At 41.7% G+C, this 19265-nt stretch overlaps 1 protein-coding gene across 1 annotated transcript in view; it reads right to left on the bottom strand.

Annotated features, from left to right (window-relative positions):
• Positions 1 to 19265, bottom strand: part of LOC146617540 (polypeptide N-acetylgalactosaminyltransferase 14-like) — a 243147-nt gene that overhangs the window by 91253 nt on the left and 132629 nt on the right. Inside the window, exon 6 of the mRNA XM_085373147.1 lies at positions 4051 to 4118. Within this exon, the coding sequence (XP_085229273.1) occupies positions 4051 to 4118 (68 nt within the window). The remainder of the gene's footprint in view (positions 1 to 4050; positions 4119 to 19265) is intronic.

Here is a 19265-nt window from a genome sequence, read left to right as displayed (position 1 = left end):
GACAGTGGAAAAATGTCAGTCCTAGTTTTACTGGATCTCAGTGCAGCATTTGATACAGTTGACCACAACATATTACTCAAACGACTGGAGAACTGGACAGGTCTTTCAGGAACTGTACTAAACTGGTTCAAAACATACGTAGAAAACAGGAAATACTTTGTATCAATAGGTAACTTCACATCTGAGCAGACAAGTATCACATGTGGAGTTCCCCAAGGTTCCATCTTGGGACCCCTTCTGTTTAACATCTACATGCTCCCACTGGCACAGATTATAAACAACAACAAAATAAACTATCACAGCTATGCAGATGACACACAAATATATATCACAATGTCACCAGGAGACCGAGGCCCTGTACAGGCTCTTGGTAAATGCATTGAGGAAATCAATGACTGGTTGTGCCACAATTTTCTCCAGCTAAACAAAAACAAAACTGAGGTAATAGTCTTTGGCGCCAAAGAAAAACGATTACAGGTCACCAGAGAACTTCAATCTATACATCTAAAAACCACAAACCAGGCGAGAAATTTGGGTGTAGTGATGGATGCAGACCTAAACTTAGAAAAACACATTAAGACAATAACAAAGTCAGCTTACTATCACCTCAAGAATATATCAAGGATAAAAGATCTGATGTCTCAACAGGACCTGGAAAAACTAGTCCATGCATTCATCTTTAGTAGGCTTGATTACTGTAACAGCATCTTTACAGGTCTACCTAAAAAATCAGTCAGACAACTACAGCTCATTCAGAACTCTGCTGCTCGAGTCCTCACTAAGACCAAAAAAGTGGACCACATCAGTCCAGCTCTGAGGTCCTTACACTGGCTGCCTGTCCGTCAGAGGATAGACTTTAAAGTTCTGATGCTGGCCTATAAAGCTCTGAATGGTTTAGGACCAAAATACATCAATGACCTCCTGACCCAGTATGAACCATCCAGATCCCTCAGGTCATCTGGATCCGGTCTTTTATCAGTTCCCAGAGTCAGAACCAGACACGGAGAAGCTGCATTCAGCTTTTATGCTCCTTATATCTGGAACAAACTCCCAGAAAGCCTCAGATCAGCTGAAACACTCAGTTTATTTAAATCCAGGTTGAAGACTCACCTGTTCTCAGCTGCATTTGAATAAAGCACCAAATCCACACTTTAAGCTTAAATTTCAAAACTTACATTTAACTACTGATTTTATCTACTGTTCTGATTTTATCTGTTTTGATTTTATATACTGTTGTTTGTTTGTTTGTTTGTTTGTTTGTTTGTTAATTAGTTAGTTAGTTTATTTGCTTGTTTTAATCAATTTTAAATCATGCTTTTTATTTGTTCTTGTTTCTAATGTCTCTGTAAAGCACTTTGAATCACCTTGTTGTTGAATTGTGCTATACAAATAAACTTGCCTTGCCTTGCCTTGCCTTACAACGGCAGGGAATCAAATCCCGCAGTGCCAGACGTGTTCCGCTGCTGAAGCCAGTGCATGTCCAGGCCCGTCTGAAGTTTGCCAGAGAGCACATGGATGATACAGCAGAGGATTGGGAGAATGTCATGTGGTCAGATGAAACCAAAGTAGAACTTTTTGGTATAAACTCAACTCGTCGTGTTTGGAGGAAGAAGAATACTGAGTTGCATCCCAAGAACACCATACCTACTGTGAAGCATGGGGGTGGAAACATCATGCTATGGGGCTGTTTTTCTGCCAAGGGGACAGGACGACTGATCCGTGTTAAGGACAGAATGAATGGGGCCATGTATCGTGAGATTTTGAGCCAAAACCTCCTTCCATCAGTGAGAACTTTGAAGATGAAACGAGGCTGGGTCTTCCAACATGACAATGATCCAAAACACACCGCCCGGGCAACAAAGGAGTGGCTCCGTAAGAAGCATTTGAAAGTCCTGGAGTGGCCTAGCCAGTCTCCAGACCTCAACCCCATAGAAAATCTGTGGCGGGAGTTGAAAGTCCGTGTTGCTCGGCGACAGCCCCAAAACATCACTGCTCTCGAGAAGATCTGCATGGAGGAATGGGCCAAAATACCAGCTACTGTGTGTGCAAACCTGGTATAGACCTATAGTAAACCTCTGTTATTGCCAACAAAGGTTATGTTACAAAGTATTGAGTTGTATTTTTGTTATTGACCAAATACTTATTTTCCACCCTGATTTACGAATAAATTCTTTACAAATCCTACCATGTGGATTCATGGATTTTTTTTTTCACATTCTGTCTCTCACAGTTGAAGTGTACCTCTGGTGCAAATTACTGACCTCTGTCATCATTTTAGGTGGGGGAACTTGCACAATCGGTGGCTGACTAAATACTTTTTTGCCCCACTGTATCTGGCATTTCAACCTTGCTAATGGAAAAGCTGGAGACTGAAGCTCCAACCATCCAGTTAGTCCCAATTTAAGGGAGAAAGAGCTAACTCAATGGTATAAACAGAGCAAAATATATTAGGTGCCCAATACACACAAACAATACTTATGTGGATCAAATTATTGTTGATTTTGGACTTTTCATTGGATTTGTTCATTTGTTGACTATATTACTCCATCCACGACCTACGAGAAGAGGGGATGCTGTAAACATGGCCTTGTTCTAACTTTTTTTAGATGTGTTGCATTCATCAAATTCAAAATGGGCTTATTTGGGTTTTTTTAAATGGCACAATTTAAACCTTTGATATTTGATATATATAATAGGATATCGATATTTCTATGATCTATTGTGAATAAGGGTCATGAGGGATTGCTAGAAGTTGCCTGCTGTTGCTATTGCTTGTCACTAAAAGCTGGTAGTTTGTTTCAAAGATGCCAAATTATCTGCAAACACTCTCCAACCACTTGCCAAGCAGTAGTGAAACTGTAAAGAGTGTGATGCAAAGCAGAATCAGAGACCTTTGCCTTCAAAGTAAAAGTTGCATGTTTTTAAATGGGGTGGTATCAGAGGTGAGGCACATCTTTTACTTGAAAGATGAGGTGAAATTAACCACGGTCCAGTCATTGATGACTTTGTTCAGTGGTGTGAGGAGTCTTATCTCCAGCTGAACATATCTAAAACAAAAGATATGGTTGTTGATTTTAGGAAACAACAAAATGGGCACGGAGTCACTTTAATTAAAGGTCAGAAAATAGAGCAAGTACAATCATATAAATATCTTGGGACAATAATAAATGAAAAACTGAACTTTGATCAAAATTGCAAATCAGTTTGTAAAAAGGGTCACCAGCACCTTTATTGTCTTAGGAAACTTGTTCACTTCCACATTGACCAAAAATTTTTAACTTTGTTTTATCGTTCTTTTATTGAGTCTGTTTTATCCTTTTGTTTGGTGGCATGGTTTGGTCAGACCTCTGTCACAGAGAAAAACTCTCTAAATCAGATAGTGAGATGGTCCAGTCGTCTGATAGGTGAGCCACAGTCTTGTTTAGCCTCCCTGTACTCTAAGCAGGTACAGAGGATGGCTTTATCAATCCTTAAAAATGGTTCCCATCCTCTAAGGGGTGAATTTCAGCTTCTTCCCTCAGGACGGAGGTTTCTATTTCCGAGATGTAGGACAAAGCGTTATAAAAATAGCTTTGTCCCCGTTGCTGTCACTGAATTAAATAAGAACTGTTTTTGATTCGAAATATACTATATATGTGCCACAGTGAGCTTTATATATTTACTAGGTATGTGTGTTTTTAAAGGGATGCCAATTTTTCATTTTTCTGTAAAGCAAATTTACCTTGCCTTTGGGTATAAATAAAGTTACCTTGACCTTGTTTGATATAGTTCACTAGGACTTTTTGAACCTCTGGAGATGGACTGGGCACATCTGTGGATGAGATAGTGTGCACGCTGTGAACGAAACTCCGTTCTGACCCAGAACGGAGTTTCTTCTCTTTTTTTTAAACTCCATTTTAATCCTGAAGCTGTGGACCCAGCTGCTGTGGACACATTCCTCCCTCTGACCTGTTTTGTAGGTCTCATCTTTGTTATCTCTGACCTGGAAGAAACCAGGCATGTGTATATTTGCAGTGTGTATATGAATGTGTGTGTCCAGCTGCAGCTCACCGTCGTCACTGAAGTCGTCCACCAGAATGATCTCATAGATGAGATGAACCGGGGTCCTGTTTAAAACACTGGAGAGAAGACAAAAAAAAAAGTGATTTAAAATATTAGTCAGTTTGCACAATCATAAATAAGTATTCAAAACAAATGCATAAATGCATGGAAAAAGCTGACAAGTAAATGCCAACCTGCAGTGATGCAAACACACACTCAGGTGCTCATGAATTCATTATGTACGCAGCACACGCCATACGAAACAACATATTGAAAATGTCAGCCCAAATTCCTGTTATGAAAATGTATGACGTGTCGCCTCTAAAAAAAACTATTTCATTAAAGAGGAAGATTGAAACATAAAAAATTCATAACTTTTACTAGAAGAAAATGAGAAAATGTGTTTTGTTCTGGGTGGGTTTCTGTTCCATTTTATTTCATTATTTCTACCGTTCAATAACCTCTGCATTCATCATGTCCTCTGGAGAAATGTAAAAAAGGGAGAAAAGGAGAGGAGGATGAATGTGGGACAGGGAATGAAGAAATGAGAGGATGGAGTAGATAAAAAAAGAGGATAGAAAAGTGAAAGAAATGAAAAGAGAAAAATCAGGGAGGAAGAAGAGAAGAACAGAAGTATGGTAAGGGGAAGACAGGGAGTGAAGGTAAAAAGGTACAAGAAAGTACATGAAAGATGAACAAGTAGAAAATCGATGGCTGAGGATCACGGTTGAGGGAACGGGGCAGAGGAAGAAAGGAAAGATAAAAGAAAATATTAAAAAAGCAATAGGGAGAGACTGAAGAGTGTAAATGAAAAGGGGGGGAAAGGAAAGGTGAGAAGAAAGAAACCAAATGAGACAGAAAAAAGGTGAAATGGAATGAGAAAGGAAAGAGATCTGTTCCTTCTTCATATTTATCCTGTTCCAAAGGATGAAAATGAGAAAGAGATACAGGCAGGGGCGGAAAGATACGAGGATGAAGAGAGAGCAGGAATGGGAAGGGGGAGTAAGTGGGGAAAAGGGTGAGAAAGTTTAAATGTGAAAATTAAAGGAAGACGAGGGAAGAAAAGAGCTAAAGGAGGGGTGAGCAAGCATAAAGGAGGGAAAAAAGGAAATCAAACTGAATTGACAGGTAGAAAAGGATAGATAGAGGAAAGAAAAATGGGGGGAAGGAGGAGGAAATGAGTAGGAGGGTTGTCACTTGATTGAGACTAAAAACAGGGAGGTACTGTGTATGGAGAAGAATGGCAGAGGTGAAAATTAGCAAGAGACTAGTGAGGAATGGATGGAGGAAAGGTTGGTAATGTAGAGGGAGGAGGAGGTGTGGAGAGAACCTGTGTCTCTGGGGCACTGGACCCCATCAGGAGGAGTTATGGATGCTTGGAGGTAGAGGGTAGGAGAGGTGGGGCGAGATAAAAGATAATGAGGGAGGGGGGAAAGAGAGAGAGGGGGTCAGGGAGAGATATGACAGCATAGTAAGGGAGACAAATAATCCTGATGCTAACTCTCTCTTGCTCTCTCTCTGTGGGCTGAGGGCCGATCAGGAGAGATGGATGAATGGATTGATGGATGAGATGGAGAGGAGGGGGAGGAGAAGGAAAGGTGTGGAGCAGGAAAATAAATGAAAGAGGGAGAGACGGGTGGAATCAAGATGGAGGGGAAAATAAAGACGGTGAGATGAGGTGATCAAGTAGAAAGAAAATAGTGCATTTATCGCATTAGTTCCCATTAAATCACCCTGTATCCATCTATGCATCTATCTATGAAACAGATATGAGTGAAAGGACACAAATCTCTTTTCCTTCTCTCGCTACAACTTTTCTTCTCCCTTTCACAACCTCCAATTCCTCTCACTAGCTTCCATCTACGCAAACACACACAGACACACACAGACCCACACACACACAGGAGTTCCCATTCTCTGGTTCACAGGCCACTAGCTATGAGGCTTAACCTCCCCTCAGGCGTGCTGAGGGAGAAGCTATCTTCAGCTCACAGAAAATATTATCACCGCTGACAATACCGCAGTCGGCTGCCACAGAATAGCAGCTCTATATCTGCGCCGCTCATTTCCAACACTCTATATATCAGTTTTAGCTGAGAATTTTTTGAAAAATTTTCATTACCTACAGCCGCCATTTGGAGGGTGCTTTCATCCAAAGTGCCTTAAGAGCATGCATTTTTAAAGAGTGGCAGGTGTGGGGCCCCGTGGGAATTTAACCCCACTCTCTGGCAGTGATAGCACTGATCTTAAATGGGTGCTACTGTATGACTGCCAGGGTGAGGGGTTCAATTCCCACAGGAGCCATGTATACAGGCTGAGAGCGTTCATGCTCTCAGAGTAGAGTGAGGCACTTTGAATAAAAGTGATAAAAGCTTCCTCTGAAATATCTGTGAAACAACAAAATGAAAACAACTGTTAAGCAAGAAGAGATATTTAATAAATTCAAAATTAACATTTTATTTGTCACACACACACAACCATACACAGTATGACGTGGGGGTGAAATGCTTGTAGCTGTACAATGTCCGACCATTAAATGACAGAAAAAAAGGTTTTACAATATTTACAATTTAGAGGTTACTACAAAATTTACAAATTAACTTGGGAATTTACAGTAAAGAATGTGCAAATAGCAGAAGAGATTATAAAGATTATAAAGATTATAAATTATAGGAATTATAGGATTATAGGAAATGTGTGGTGGTGCGTGTGGTGATGTGATGTGTGTGAGAGTCCAGTCTTATAGTGACGTGTATGGGAGAGTTCAGTCCTACACCTGGTTCAGGGCCCGAATAGCCTGGGGGAAGAAGCTCCTCCTCATTCTCTCTGTTTTGGCCTTAAGGGAGCGGAGGCGCTTCCCAGACCTCAACAGTGAGAAGAGTCCATTGTTGGGATGGGAGAGGTCCATCATAATCTTCTTAGCTTTGGTCGCTTGGTGTAGATGGACAGCAGGTCAGGGAGCTCTGATTGAATGATGCGTTTGGCTGAGCGCACCACTCTTTGCAGATCTCGTCTGTGATGTGGACACCCAGGTATCGGAAACTGTCCACTCTCTCCACTGGCGTGCCACTGATGATGAGGGGTTTGTAATTCCTCGCCTGCTTTGTAGTGAAGTCCACGATCAGCTCCTTAATCTTGCTGATGTTTAGGAGCAGGTTATTCTCCTGGCACCAGGTCTCCAGGTTCCTAATCTCCTCCAGGTAGGCCGTCTCGATGTTGTCGGAGATCAGGCCCACAACAGCAGTGTCGTCAGCAAAAGTGACAATGGAGGTGGTGTCTGATGTGACTACACAGTCATAAGTGTACAGTGAGTACAGCAGGGGGCTTAAAACACAGCCCTGAGGCACTCCAGTGCTGAGTGAGATGGAGGGGGAGACTTGTTTTCCCACCCGCACTGATTGGGGTCTGTCTGTGAGGAAGTTGAGGATCCACTGACACAGTGATGAGCTGAGTCCTAGATCCGTCAACTTGGTGAAAAGCTTAGAGGGAATTATCCGTGTTGAATGCTGAATTGTAGTCCACGAACAGCATCCTAACATAATTCCCTCTGCCAGTGTCCAGGTGACTCAGGGATGTGTGGAGCAGGTGAGATATGGCATCGTCTGTGGAACGATTAGTCCGGTAAGCAAACTGAAGTGAGTCGATGGTGGCAGGAAGTGAAGAAGTGATGTGATCTCTCATCAGTCTTTCAAAACACTTCATCACAATTGAAGTCAGTGCTACTGGACGGTAGTCATTGTGGCAAGCGGGCTGTTGTTTCTTTGGAACAGGAACAATAATGGACTGTTTGAAGCACGTGGGAACGACTGCTTGGGCCAGGGAGAGGTTGAAGATCTCTGTGAACACCGGTGCTAGTTGATCAGCGCAGGCTCTAAGGACCCGGCCAGGGATTGCATCTGGTCCTGCTGCCTTCCTGGTGTTCACCCTCCTGAAGGTGTTCCTCACGGCATGCTCTGTGATGATGAATGCATTTTCTTCACTGGTGCACTCCGAGCGCGCGCAGCCGTTTGTTTTAATTGCTGCGGCATCGAAGCGAGCATAAAACGTGTTCAGCTCATCAGCCAGTGAAGCATCGGCATTCATCATTGAAGAAGCTGGTCGTTTATAGTCCGTTATAGTCCGCAGTCCTTTCCACAGGCTCCTAGAGTTGCACTGTCGTAGCTGTGACTCTAGTTTTTCCCCGTAGCTCCGCTTTGCCTTTCTGACCGCACTGCGCACGTTGTAGGACGCAGCCTTGTATAGGTCCATATTACCGGAGACGAGCCCTTCATTGTAGGCAGCGGTGCATGATCTCAGAGCGTCGCGGATGTTTTTATCCACCCACGGCTTCTAGTTGGGAAATGTTCGGATGATAGTTCTTTCTGCTGTCCGCTAGTTTCCCGATAAATCCCACAACCGCTTCCGTAAACATGTTGATGTCATCAGAGCTGCGCCGAAACATGTCCCAGTCTGCGTCATCCAGTGCGTCCTGCAGCGCGGCCACTGATTGGTCCGTCCAGTGAGCGACCTCCCTCCTGATTGGTGGTTGCTGCTTTAGCCTTTGTTTGTAAGCAGGCATGAGGAAGATGGCGGCATGGTCCTATTTACCAAATGCCAGCAGGGGCTGAGCCTTGTAACAGTTCTTGAACGGGGTGTAGCAGTGGTCTAATGTCCTAGTGCCCCGGGTGGGGCAGTTGATGTGCTGGTGAAGGTTGTGAAATGTCCGTTGAGATTCACTCTGTTAAAATCTCCCATAACAATGAGTGCGGCATCTTGGTGAAGTGTTTGTTGATGTGTGAGAGCCCCATGTAGCTCACATAAGGCAGTGTCCGAGTCCGCATGAGGCGGAATGTAAACAGTGCAGGCAATGACCGCGGTGAATTCCCGAGGGAGATAGAAAGGGCGACATTTAATGATCAAAAGTTCCAGATTGGGCGAGCAAGAGCGTGTGAGTGGGGAGATGTTTGTGCTGTCGCACCATCTGTTGTTCACCATCAAACACACTCCACCACCTCTTTTCTTCCCCGACTCCATTGTCCTGTCCATGCGGTAAACCGAAAAGAACCCCGTCGGCTGCACGGCGTGGTCTGGTATCACTGGGTTCAGCCAAGTCTCGGTGAAGCAGAGGAGGTTGCAGTCCCGAATGTCTCTCTGGAACTTGATTCTGGCTCTGAGGTCATCAAGCTTGTTCTCGATGGATTGAACATTGGCTAGCAGGATACCGGGCATGGGTGCGCGGTGTGCGCGAGCCCGTAGCCTGTTCCTGATGCCGGCTCGTTTCCCTCGAGGCCATCACTTGGGGTCGCGTCCTTTGTTCTCTCTCAGGATCTCCTTTGGCCAGGTTGGGTCCGGAGTTAAACATGGTGAAATGTTCGTGTATTGTAGACCAATAGAAACCAAAGTGTCTCTACTGTAGCGAATTTCTGTGTTTTGCATGATGCCCATGCAAGATTATGGCAGATATAGCAAAAAGTGACGAAAAACTGCAAAAAGGGGAGAAGTTGGGGCAGAGCATCGAGCACGGCAGCCGACCTCACCGTCGCCATTTTGTATTGTCAGCGTATAAGCAAAAAGACATTCTGTTGCTATTTCATCAGCACATTACAGAAGATTGATTATCAGGCTAAACAGAAAGCACATCCTGTTTGCTAATGACTTCACTGATCAGGTAATGTCTGGAGAAATTTAGGTCCAAAGACTGTTTGTGTCATGGTCCGGAGTCTGTGACTCCGTGTTTATGTTAAGTTTATTATTATTTTGTGGTTTTGTTTATTTTGGGTTTTTGTACTCTCCTGTTTCACGTTTCATGTTCCTATGTTCTGTGTCCCCCAGTCTGTTAAGTGTGTTTCCCGTTTTATTTTGAAGGTTCGTGTCTTTTGTCAGTGTTTTTACAGGGTGGGCCATTTATATGGATACACCGTAATAACATGGGAATGGATGGTGATATTAAAGTCCTGTTTGTGGCACATTAGTATGTGTGAGGGGGCAAACTCCTCAAGATGGGTGGTGACCACGGTGGCCATTTAGAAGTCGGCCATCTTGGATACAACTTTTGTTTTCTCAATAGGAACAGGGCCATGTGACACATCAAACCTATTGGTAATGTCACAAGAAAAACAATGGTGTGCTCGGTTTCAACGTAACTTCATTCTTTCATGAGTTATTTACAAGTTCCTGACCACTTATAAAATGTGTTCAATGTGCTGCCCATTGTGTTGGATTGTCAATGCAACCCTCTTCTCCCACTCTTCACACACTGATAGTAACACCGCAGGAGAAATGCCAGCACAGGCATCCAGTATCCGTAGTTTCAGGTGCTGCACATCTCGTATCGTCACACCATAGACAATTGCCTTCAGATGACCCCAAAGATAAAAGTCTAAGGGGGTCAGATCAGGAGACCTTGGGAGCCATTCAACTGGCCCACGATGACCAATCCACTTTCCAGGAAACTGTTCATCTAGGAATGCTCGGACCTGGCACCCATAATGTGGTGGTGCACCATCTTGCTGGAAAAACTCACGGAACGTGCCAGCTTCAGTGCATAAAGAGGGAAACACATCATCATGTAGCAATTCCAAATATCCAGTGGCCTTGAGGTTTCCATTGATGAAGAATGGACCCACTATCGTTGTACCCCATATACCACACCAAACCATCACTTTTGTTGTTCCAACAGTCTTGGAGGGATCCATCCAATGTGGTTTAGTGTCAGACCAATAGCGGTGGTTTTGTTTGTTAACTTCACATTACCAATAAGTTTGATGTGTCACATGGCCCTGTTCCTATTGAAAAAACAAAACTTGTATCTAAGATGGCCGACTTCTAAATGGCCACCGTGGTCACCACCCATCTTGAGGAGTTTGCCCCCTCACACATACTAATGTGCCACAAACAGGACTTTAATATGGTAAATGGTAAATGGCCTGTATTTATATAGCACTTTAATAGTCCCTAAGGACCCCAAAGCGCTTTACATATCCAGTCATCCACCCATTCACACACACATTCACACACTGGTGATGGCAAGCTACATTGTAGCCACAGCCACCCTGGGGCACACTGACAGAGGCGAGGCTGCCGGAAACAGGCGACACCGGGCCCTCTGACCACCACCAGTAAGCAACGGGTGAAGTGTCTTGCCCAAGGAAACAACGACCGAGACTGTCCGAGCCGGGGCTCGAACCGGCAACCTTCCGATTACAAGACGAACTCCCAACTCTTGAGCCACAATCGCCCCATAATATCACCAACCATTCCCATGTTATTACGGTGTATCCATATAAATGGCCCACCCTGTATTTCACTCCCCTTGTCTTGTTATGTCCAATTACTCCCAGCCATGCCTCGCTCCTGTTTCCCATTTCCTGATTGCCCTATGTGTATTTAAGCCCTATGTTTTCTCGTGTGTGTTGCTGGTTCGTGTGCGTATCTCCCTCCGTTGTCTCTCCGTGTCTCCCTACGTCTCTGGGTTTGGTTCTAGGTTTGTTTCGTTAGTTGTTCCGGTTTAGTTTATTCTCATCTCGCCGTTTCTGTTTGTTTTTATTCCTTCTTACTTAATAAAGTTCACTCTCGTCAAAAGCTGCATCTTGGGTCCTAATCTACAACTCCACACATCTGCCACGCCGGACATAACAGTTTGAGTCTTTGATCATGTCAGCTCTTTGTTTTCATGTCCCACCCCTAACCTTCCTATATTACACCCTGTCCGAAGCTCTGGGTTGAGTTATGACAGAATGACTATTGGATAACAGCCTGCAGTTATTTGTTGTACTTTCAACAAGTATTACTCAGGTTACCTGAGCAATACTAGTCTATTCTTCTCTGCTTGGACCTTGGTCTTCAGTTCACCCCAAAGATTTGCAGTGGGATCAAGTAAAGGCTTTGTTTATGCCCCTTCGTAGCTAATCAGGAGCAATGTATGCTTTGGGTTGTTGTCATACTGGAAGAAAAAGTGCCGATCCAGACCCAGTTTTGCTGATGACAGTTTGAGGTTGTCTTTCAAAATCTTTACATATCCTTCTGTTATCACGATTCCTTCTGCCTTAACAAGATTCCCAGTTCCAGATGCAATGATGCATCCCCAAAGCATAACACTCCCAACACTGTGTTTCACTATGGGGACAGTGGTTTTAGTGTTGTATGCTTCTCTCTTCTTTCTCCAAACATAAGCAGTCTTGATGGCCAAAGAGCTCTGCTTTCGTCCTATCGGACCAAAGGACGCTCTTCTGGTATGCATAATCTTTCTCCAGATTGTCCTTAGCATACTTCAATCTGGCTTGAAAGTATTCCTAAATTTATTGATAGTACTTCTCACTCCAGTCCTTGTACCTTAACCCTGGGAAAGCTTTGCATATCCATCTCCTGCTTTATGAGCATTAATGATTTTTTTAGTCCCCTCTGATTTCTTTTGTTTATGGTATGATGCTTTCGAGCAACAGCTCAAACTCTTGCTTAAGTTTTTTACTGTGTGTAAAGTAGAAGATAATCCTCTGTCTTAACTTAATTTTACAAGTTTTGAGCATTACAAAGTTAAAGTCCATTATTGCCCACCAGTGATTTGTGCATTCTTTGCTAAAATCTGAACAAAAATTTGAAACTTCATAAGGGAATAATCATTTTGGTCTCATCTGTACTTTCCTAGACCCACTCACTGTCTCTGTAAGGTCAAAGTATTCTGTACTATCAACAAAGATGCAGCAGATGGTGAAGCAGGACTTTTATTCATCTTCAAAACTCTCTTCTCACCTAGAAATGTCTTTAAATTTAGTGAGAAAATAATCATAATTTGGTAACAACAAAAAAAGAAGATTCCAAATTAGAACTAAGCTTGAGCCACATCAAAGTCGTAGATATCAGTCTGTGGTGTACGTACTCATTGATACAAACACTCAGTCCACACTTCACCTTGACCACTAACTTTGTAAAATTCTCAAAAGCCTTGTTTAGTTTCAGGTATTAAACCATTAAACCATCCTTGTTTGTGCACTAAAACCTCTCCAGGAAATGTGTTTCTGAACATGTGAAGTAAATACAAAACCTCCTTCAGGTTTTAGATTGTCTCGCCTCTCTACTGCTCAGGGTTTTATACACAGCTGAGAAGTGATGCTTTCAACTTTTGGGAACTCGATTTCTTCTGCTCCATTGGTTACAGTAAAAACACACTGCCACTCTTTCCTTCATGTGAATGGGGTCTGTGTTATATTTGAACTGTAAATCAGCTGAAGAATGTTTCCCGTTACCTATTATTTTTTCTACAGTTAGAAGTTAAGAAGTTAATTTACTTTTAACTACTATCAGGCTTTGCTTACATCAAAATTCTCCTGTTTTCCTCTGTGGAGCTTTCACCTTTTCTCCCTCTCTCTCATGCTTCAGCTTGGTTACCTCCCTCCTCCTTCCAAACTCTCTCTGCCCGATTGCTTAGCTGACAGCCGGCTCTTCTGTCCTCTAGCTTGCTGGAGTAATTCATCACTCTTTTTTCCCCCCACCTCTGAATCTACCTATCTTTCCATTCATGCACATCTTCCTCCAGCCTATTTCTCTATCAAGGTCTCTGACAGCAATGAAAATTTTTTCCTATGGATGTCAAATATCTCTTAAAGTATTTTGTACATCCACGCAGTATTAAAATATGTGGTATTAAATGCTGATGCATCTTTTTTTAAAAACAGTATACTTTGCCCTTTTCACTGCATCTTAAATCCATCTGTAGAAAATCTCTCTCTTGGAACGAATTCCTGATTCAGCCACTCAGTATGTTCTGTTCTGTCTAGCCACCAGTGATTCATTATCCTATATATCTGCACCCAGTAAATACTGTCTCATCAGTGCTGATCTATCACTATACATCTGAATCTATCAGCCTTAGTCTGAAATCAAAGTGCTAGTTTGTCCACATTAAATAAAGTCTTGTCCCCGCTAATTTGCAGAAATCTATTTTGATATTCACTAATTACATTCTCATTATGACTGTTTATTTAGAGCAGGCCTGCCCAATCCCAGTCCTCGAGAGCTACTATCCTGCAGCTTTTAGATGCATCCCTACTCCAACACAGCTGAGTCAAATGGTTTGATCTCTTCAGCATGCCATCATGTTTGGCAAAGGCCTGATAACAAGCCATTCATTTGATTCAGGTGTGTGGGAACAAGGATGCATCTAAAAGCTGCAGGACGGTAGCTCTCGAGGACCGGGATTGGGCACCCCTGATTTAGAGGATGCTGTATGTATAAGCTCGTCAGTGTTAATCTAATGCCTCACAGACGCAATGAATGGTATCTAGATGGAATAGCATCTCATTACTAATGATCTGTAATGTTACAGTATCATTTACATTATAAGTCTCGTCAAAGATTATTCTGAGCTGATATGGATATCAAATGCATTTATCTTGGAAATGCCCTTTATTCAGCAATGTTAAATTCTTGTAGTCAAAAAACGATTTTCCATCTGCAGGAACTTATATCTGGTACTATGGCTCTGCTCAGAATAAAACAGGTAGGTATGCAATTGATTAAGTCAGAAACAGCATGAAAAGGAGTAGCTATATGGGTTCCAAAGTGGCTTGCAGATGTGGAGCAGCTGTGGGCAAGCTTATCGTGATCCCTTGAGTGATTCTTTGTGGTCTGCTTAAAGTAATGCTATGCTTAAGCCTGCCTAAAATACTTTAGGGAACTAGGCACACATCTTTGTGTCAACTCCAGCCCACAGACAGACCAACATGGAAACATTATTAGAAATACAGTCACATGAAAGAGTTTTCAATGGACTCTATACAGTGAGTACACCCTTACTACTTCCATATGAATTCAGAGGGTAAGTAGAAGCGATGTGCAGCTAATCAAATGCAACTGTTTAATTGATCATCAAGTGCGACTCCTGCTATAACGAGTTTTGGCAGCTTTACTGTAGTGTTTAGGAGTGAGGTAGCACAACCCCATAATCTTGACAGGAGTGAATGTCCAGCAAATTTCCCCAAAGGTCAGAAAAGCTGTGCAAACCTAAGAGGAACTGAGAAAAACAAAACAAAACCAACCCCCCCCCCCCCCCCCCCCCCAAAAAAAACCCCCCTACACTATACACCTACAGTTTGTATATACAATTTTAAAGTTCATGACGATTAGTGCCAAATTTAGCAAAAAGTAAACACATCACATCAACATAAACAACAACATAAACCCCTCATACCAACTGTCAAGCATGGTGCTGGAGGGGTGATGACTTTGGGCTTGAACCTGAACACCTTGCAGTCATTGAACAGACCATGAACTCCTCTGCTAAAGCTCAGATCCAACTGGATCATGCAACAGGACATAGTGGCTGAAGAAGTAAGGAATTTGGTGTTACTATAGGTAACTAAAGTCCTGACCTGATTGAAAATTTAAGGCCAAATTGTGCAAAAACAAACACTAAAACACTCATATAGAAAATTATTACTTCATGTTACTGGTGCTAGAAGGTATAGTTAGTAGTTAGTCTACTTAGTTTTTTACAGGACTGCATAGAGACTACTGAGAAATTTCTGTTTAACTTGACTGCATGTGTTGAAATCACAATTACAAACAAAACATATATTTGCCTGTCAAACAAGCAATAAAAATACATTTTAAATACAGACTGTTTGTATCTAAAATAATGTTTACGTATTGGGTATTTCTATATACTAAAAACACGTGGGTTTCCTTATCTATGAAAATGCTTTAGCCCAAAACGAAAGGGATAATGATTCAGGTAGAAGTATGTGACAAAGAGCCAACAGAGTGGGAGGAAGGATTTCGTAAAACAGCCAAGTTGCAGAAGGAGGCAGAGACTATAAATCTGCCTCGTCCTCCTCCTAATAAATCCTGAGTGATCAGTTCTAAAGGAAGTGTTCTGGACTCTTTACTGTGCATTTTTTAGGACCACTGAATCAGAAAGTGCTGAGCTGGTGCTGATCTAGAAGTGGCATTTCTACACTTGCAGTGAGTGCTGGCTGCTGAGCAGAGCAGGATGGTTGCTTGGCTGGATTACAGACTGACTGATGGACCGATTGGGTAATTAGACAACTCCCTGAGGTTTATTTCACACACAAATTTAACACTTGACCTTCTTAAAGAAAATTTCTACATTTAAACTGTACAAAAAGAAAGTCTGTTGAACTGCGATGCTAATTGTGGTTCATAGCATCATTTACTTTCTAATACTACAAAAGCAAGCAAAACTATCTGCAGATAATACTTCAAACCACTGTGTAAATCATAGGTAAATACCATTTAGTATAACCTTCATACTGGTCTTGAAGACAGACTGATCAGGTAAAGAATGAAGGATCCACCAAATTCTTCCTAGTTATAATTCTGTTAGTGTTTTACATTTTTATTCTAAAATAGTTAAGAAAAACATTTTATTATTTTATTTTTATTGGACTATAAGAACGGGGATTTAAAACTGTGATGAGTGTGCAATGCTGCCTATAATGTTTCCACAACAACAAAACACTTCAAAAATGCCCCTCTCCAGATTATTTAGAATGACAGCTTGAGCTTGAAAATATATATGATTATATGATCAACAGAAAATGTCCTAAAGCTACAGGAATGAGTCCCTTCTCAGCCAGTCCTTTGTTTCATTTGCAAAAAGCAGCATGTGAAACAGATATGTAGATAACACACAGCATGTGTGTGCTGCTTGGCATATGAAGGATGTAGATCAGGGGTGCCCAATCCTGGTCCTCGAGAGCTACCGTCCTGCAGCTTTTAGATGCATCCTTGTTCCCACACACCTGAATCAAATGAATGGCTTGTTATCAGGCCTTTGCCAAACATGATGGCATGCTGAAGAGATCAAACCATTTGATTCAGCTGTGTTGGAGTAGGGATGCATCTAAAAGCTGCAGGATAGTAGCTCTCGAGGACCGGGATTGGGCACCCCTGATGTAGATGAATGCAGTCTTGGGTGTCATTGTGTTTAGAGTGCCCTCACATAGAGAGGAAAAATGAACCACAATCAGCGGTTAATTGAACGCATGTAAACAAAAACGCACGATAAGTGCGGGCTGGATATCAAAACAAATATCACACCCGAACATTTAATTAACCCTTTTCTCCACTCAATTAACATTCAGTGTGCAGTGATTTGGCTGAAGATGTAAAATGAATTGAAAACATAATGAACAGTGAAATGCATTAAACTAGATTTTATTTAATAGATATATTTCTTCATCTGCAACATGCTGCCACAATCAATCCCTTTTGTAGGATTTTTTATGTCATTAAATTTGACATTAACATAACAACCAACCGAATCATAACATACAATAACATATAACATAACATAACAGTAGGAATGATGATCACAGAATAATATTTGTAGCGCTTTTCTCTCATTTTCCCATTTCCTGCTGTAGCTCCTTTGTACATAATGAAACCTTTGCAGTTCAGGAGCCTGTTTTACATGAACACACACACACACACACACACACACACACACACACACACACACACACACACACAGAGCCAAAACAAACTAAATCTATTAAAAACCAAATATCCCAAAAGCTCCTAGTTTTTATTTTTCTGTCATTGCCTCTCTCTCTCTCTCTCTCTCTCATGTGGCCTGCTTATCTCTTGCCCAGCGGAGACAGAAGATGAGATCAATTTTCAGGATCAGACCTTGATTAAATATCGACAAGGCCTGGCTCTCCCTCAGAAAGCAACTCTTTGATCACCAGATGAAAAGCTTTCAAAGTACCCATCATTGTCTCAAATCAAACTTATTAAAGTTCGGCGTGCATACTGCCGAGCCCTAAAGCACACAAAGGTCCAAAATTACACCCCTTTGTAATGTAATTGTAGGCATTCAATACATTTTCAGTGTTTTCAGAGTCCTTGAAGCAAAACATGATTGCAGATAGTAAAAAGCAAACTTATCTTTCCATTATCAGGCTATTCAAGTTTTTTTTTCTATTCTTTTTTCACTCAGCATGAATAGTGGCGCTTGAAATTAGACTTCAGTTGTCTATGACTGAATGCCTCTCAAAGCCTCTTAAAAGAAAAAATCTACAAAGTTTCACTAAACTGAAGATCTTTGCAAACTTTTCATGATCCAGTGAAGAGACAGGCACACTGATATTTTTAAGCATTTTTCACACAAAGAGTACGATGCTGAAGCTTTTTTCCAATTCAGTATTTTAACTCTGCCTCGGTTTAGTGGTACGTCCTTCCCTTCTGCTTTTCTTGGGGCAGTTTTATAAACATTTGGTATTCATGTACTCGTGGAAATCTCTGGCAAGGTGTTTGCCAAGGAGAACTTGTTTGTGCAGCTAAGCAGGACCACCAGTTATCAACACATTCAAGGTACATTATGCCAGATTTTCTATAGTGTGTTATAATACTAAACTTTAAAGGACACCTATTAGTATCATGGAAATCATTCTGACACTTCTAAAAAATAATAATAAAACAAAAAACTACCACACCAATACAGCCTTCTGGCAAAAATCAGCCATATTTGGGCGAGAAGATAAATGCAACTAATAGTTAAATATTTAACTATAATAGTTTTTTGTGCTGATGCAGATTGGGGCATGTAAAATGTGCTCTGGTATCTTTTCATGTAGTTAATCATGTCGTAGTTTTTTAATATGTCTTTAACACTGTAAACCTATACAATTAGACCAATAATAATGAAGTAAACTAGCAAAGTAGTTTTGGTAAAAGCCAAATGCAAAAATGATTTTATACAATTCCCAAAACCTAGTTTTTGTTTGTTTTGAGCCACCACCGACTCAACCATCTTTCTGTGTGGATTTTGTCACCCTCTCAAAAACTTACGCAGGTAAGAAATGGGTAAGCAGTGATAGGAACGAAAACAATATGAGAATTTGACTGAATGACCTTTTGTGAGCACTTGCAGTAAAATTTCATAGGGCACAAATATAAGCTGAAAGCACTGCCTGGCTATAAAGTCATCAGTCTAAAAATTGATGGTTTGTTTTGAGTGAGGGCAAATGTAATTAGCACACAATTTGCTCTTAATGGGCCACAACCTGCAAAGCCACACCATAGTCCATTAAGGACCCTTAAGCAACCTACTAAGGGACTATGGAAACACTCTGTGATCCCACAGCGTCACTCTGTCTTAGAAAAAAAAAACATACTTTGTAAACATCGCATCTAATACGTTTGTTTCCAATTTACTATTCTCAAAAAAGATCTGTGTGTAGCCTCCAATACAGAAGTTACTCCACACTTACAGTCTCATTACTCAT

Source organism: Diplotaxodon limnothrissa, linkage group LG15 (assembly GCF_057381915.1).
Source record: "Diplotaxodon limnothrissa isolate DT_005_m linkage group LG15, D_limnothrissa_male_GT1.1, whole genome shotgun sequence".
Lineage (NCBI taxonomy): Eukaryota > Metazoa > Chordata > Actinopteri > Cichliformes > Cichlidae > Diplotaxodon > Diplotaxodon limnothrissa.
This window is presented reverse-complemented; position numbering and strand designations above follow the sequence as displayed.